This window comes from Bidens hawaiensis, unplaced genomic scaffold, assembly GCF_021521415.1.
Source record: "Bidens hawaiensis isolate Kalapana, Puna unplaced genomic scaffold, B.hawaiensis_p1.1 tig00031152_1, whole genome shotgun sequence".
Lineage (NCBI taxonomy): Eukaryota > Viridiplantae > Streptophyta > Magnoliopsida > Asterales > Asteraceae > Bidens > Bidens hawaiensis.
The window spans coordinates 91,881-95,398 of record NW_027505206.1 but is presented as its reverse complement, the minus strand read 5'-3'; the positions used below and the strand labels follow the sequence as shown (position 1 = coordinate 95,398).

General features: G+C 34.3%; 1 protein-coding gene across 1 annotated transcript; it reads left to right on the top strand.

Moving 5' to 3' along the window:
• The first annotated feature begins 2,737 nt into the window (after window positions 1-2,737).
• LOC143611462 (uncharacterized) lies at window positions 2,738-3,310 on the top strand. The gene is made up of 3 exons (XM_077085654.1): window positions 2,738-2,942; window positions 3,048-3,115; window positions 3,218-3,310. Exons 1-3 carry the CDS (start codon window positions 2,738-2,740, stop codon window positions 3,308-3,310), a joined length of 366 nt encoding a protein of 121 aa, XP_076941769.1.
• The last annotated feature ends 208 nt before the right edge of the window (window positions 3,311-3,518 follow it).

Below are 3,518 nucleotides of genomic sequence, written 5' to 3'. Positions count from 1 at the left end.
ATATTAGACGATTCAATTCTATGTTCTCCTTTACATCAATGGGTGGAAAAATTGATAATTCCATTAATAGAGGAAACACTCTTTACACGTTTAGACTTGGTGGAGAAAACTACCATTCTATAGAAAGTCTTCTTCCCTTAGATGGTAACAAACCTCAGTTTGCTCAAATATACATTTATGATACGAAGAACAAAATATCAAACCGACAACGAGTTTTTGGGAAAGGCTTATTTTTAAACATTATATGTTTTTCTATTTTAAAACAATTACTGTTTTATCATATATTTCCTTTATATTAATGTTAAAGTTTATTTGTTTGTCTTACAGTGAATCATCATCTTCAGATGCCAAAAATTATGAAAATTATATTATTAATTATCTCATGGAAATGTTTGACTCAATCCATTGGTTCAGGCGTATCGTATGGTACGTGATACTTTTAAAGAAAATCCTCAGATTGATTTTAATTTCCGCATTGTTGGAACAAGGAAATACGATGCTAGGACTTATAACTTACCAACGGCCTCTGAGGTTGCCGCTCTTATTGTTGGAGATTTTGGTGATGAATAGACAAGAGAGATATAATAGTTAACTCCAGGTCTGGTGGTCTTCGACGAATTAGTGAACTTCATCCTTCTTATACTCCTCTACAATTTCCTTTACTTTATCCTTTTGGTGAGGATGGTTATAAGGTAGACATTCCTCATAGGAATGTCGATCCTTCGTCTACGGCTGCCCGTAAGAAGTGCACGATGCGAGAGTCCTTTGCATATAGGTTACAAGATAGGCCGAACTAATTCTCACTACCCTTAAATAGAAGAAGGATTTTTCAGCAGCTTTTGGTTGACAAATATACCATGTTTGAGAGTCAAAGGTTGCATTTTATACGTGGAAAACAGAGTGATCTTAGGTCTGACACCTATGAAAGCCATCGAAACCTTAAGACGGCAGGAAATTCAGATGTTTCAACATCTGGGCAGCCTGTAATACTTCCGTCATCTTTTACTGGTGGAAGTAGATATATGATGTAAAATTACTTGGACGCTATGTGTCTTTGTGGATGGTACGGTTATCCAGATTTTTTCTTACCCATTACGTGCAATCCCGGTTGGCTAGAAGTCAAACGTTTTTTAAAGGATACCAATTTAAATTCTGAAGACAGTCCAGATATACTATGTCGGATTTTTAAAATGAAGCTTGATTCAATGATTAGGTTGTTGAAGGATAAGGCTTTGTTTGGAAAAATTAAAGCAGGTTCGGTTCCATATTTAATATATTTTTTTTTCATATTTTGTTTACTATTTGTTAAAGATATTTATTTTATTTAATTTTTGCTAATTTATTTGTTTGATTCCAAATGCAGCCGTTTACACAATTGAGTTTCAGAAACGTGGTCTGCCTCATGCCCATATTTGCCTATTCATTGCTCCAGAGAATAAAATTCACAATCCGTCACATATAGATAATTTTATTTCAAGTGAAATTTCTGACAAGGTCACTGAACCAGACCTATACCAGCTTGTTTCAGATCATATGCTTCATGGTCCTTGTGGAGAGGCTAATCCGAGCTGTAGCTGCATGATTGATAGAGAATGTTCAAAAAATTTCCCAAAACGATTTCAAAATGAGACAAGTATAGATTCCAACGGTTTTCCGCTTTATAAAAGAAGAGACAATGGACGTTACGACGTTAAGAAATGTATAAATCTAGATAACAGAAGTGTTGTGCCTTACAACAAAATTCTTTTACGAAAGTATCAAGCCCATATAAATGTCGAGTGGTGCAATCAAGAAGGATCAATCAAGTATAAATATATAAATAAGGGTCCAGATCGAGCTACAATTTCCCTTGTTCAAAATAACACCGCCGACAATGAAGATCCTCAAGTAGATGAGATTAAAGCTTTTTACGATTGTAGATATCTTTCTGCATGTGAGGCTGCTTGGAGAATATTTGCTTTTGATGTTCATTACAGGGTCCCGGCTATTACGATACTTCCTTTTCATTTACTTGGTCAACAACAAGTAATTTATGGCCCTGAGGAAAATATTGAAGATATTCTTACCAAGACTTCCAATTCAGTTTCAATGTTTACTGGTTGGATGGAAGCAAATAGAAACTACGAGCATGCAAGGAGGCTATCATATGTTGAGTTTCCAACACAGTTTGTATGGAAAAAAACATCACCACCAAAATGGGTAGAAAGGCAAAGTGATTTGCTATTGCTAGAATTCATGTCGTTCCCGCATCATTTGAAGAGACATACTACTTAAGAATACTTTTAAACAAGGTTAAAGGACCGAAATGTTTTGAAGATATTCGAACAGTAGATGGTTTTGTTTGTGATTCTTTTAGAGATGCATGTTATAGAAGAGGGCTTTTAGACGATGATAAGGAGTACATTCAATTGAGGAAGTAAGCCATACCGCAAACGGATATTATCTAAGAAATTTGTTTGCAACAATGCTTATAACATCCTCCTTATCAAGACCTGATTACGTTTGGGATAATACATGGCATTTTTTAGTCGATGGGATTCTTTATCATCAACAAAAGAAACACAAGAATCCAGGTTAGTTTTGTTATATGTGTGAACTTGTCTTTTTGTAGTTTAGTTTAAGGTAGTTTTTTTTTTCAGGTTTGTCTCTTAGTGACGAGCAACTGAAGAACTTGGCATTACTTCAGATTGAGGAGTTTTTGTTATCAAACAATTAATCTCTACGTAGGTTTTCACACATGCCGTTCCCAGATCAGGAATCTGTGTCTACGTCAATGAATCCTCTTATGATGGAAGAATTATCTTATAATAAGGATTCTTTGTCAAATGATTTTAAGCTTTTGTACACATCTCTAACTGATGAACAAAAAAGAGTTTACAACGAAATATTCAACTCCGTGAAACGTAAAAAAGGTGGTGTTTTTTTCGTTTATGGTTACGGCGGTATTGGCAAAACATACTTATGAAAAACTTTATCTGCCTCAATTCGGTCAAAGAGAGAAATTGTTCTTAATGTTGCTTCAAGTGGAATAGCATCTTTATTATTAGAAGGCAGTAGAACGGCTCATTCCAGATTCCTTATTCCAATCAATCTTACCGAGGACTCCCAATGTCAGGTAACTATTATGAATTTCATTAAGTCTAGATTATTTCACATTTAAATTTATGTTTTTTAATTATTTTATTGAATATAATGTTTACATATTCAACATTTACAGGTTAAGGGAAATACAGATGTTTCTGAGTTATTGAAGAAAACATCATTAATAATTTGGGATGAAGCTCCCATTATTCATAAACATGCATTCTAAGCGTTTGACAGAACCCTAAAAGATGTTATGAACGTTGATTTCAGCAACACTTATGAATCATTGTTTGGAGGTAAGTAGTTGTTCTTGGTGGTGATTTCAGAAAAATTTTACCTGTTGTACAGAATGGAACAAGAAACGATTGTGTGAACGCCACAATTAGTTCTTCTTACATATGGTCAAATTGTAAGGTTTTGAAACTAACTAAGAA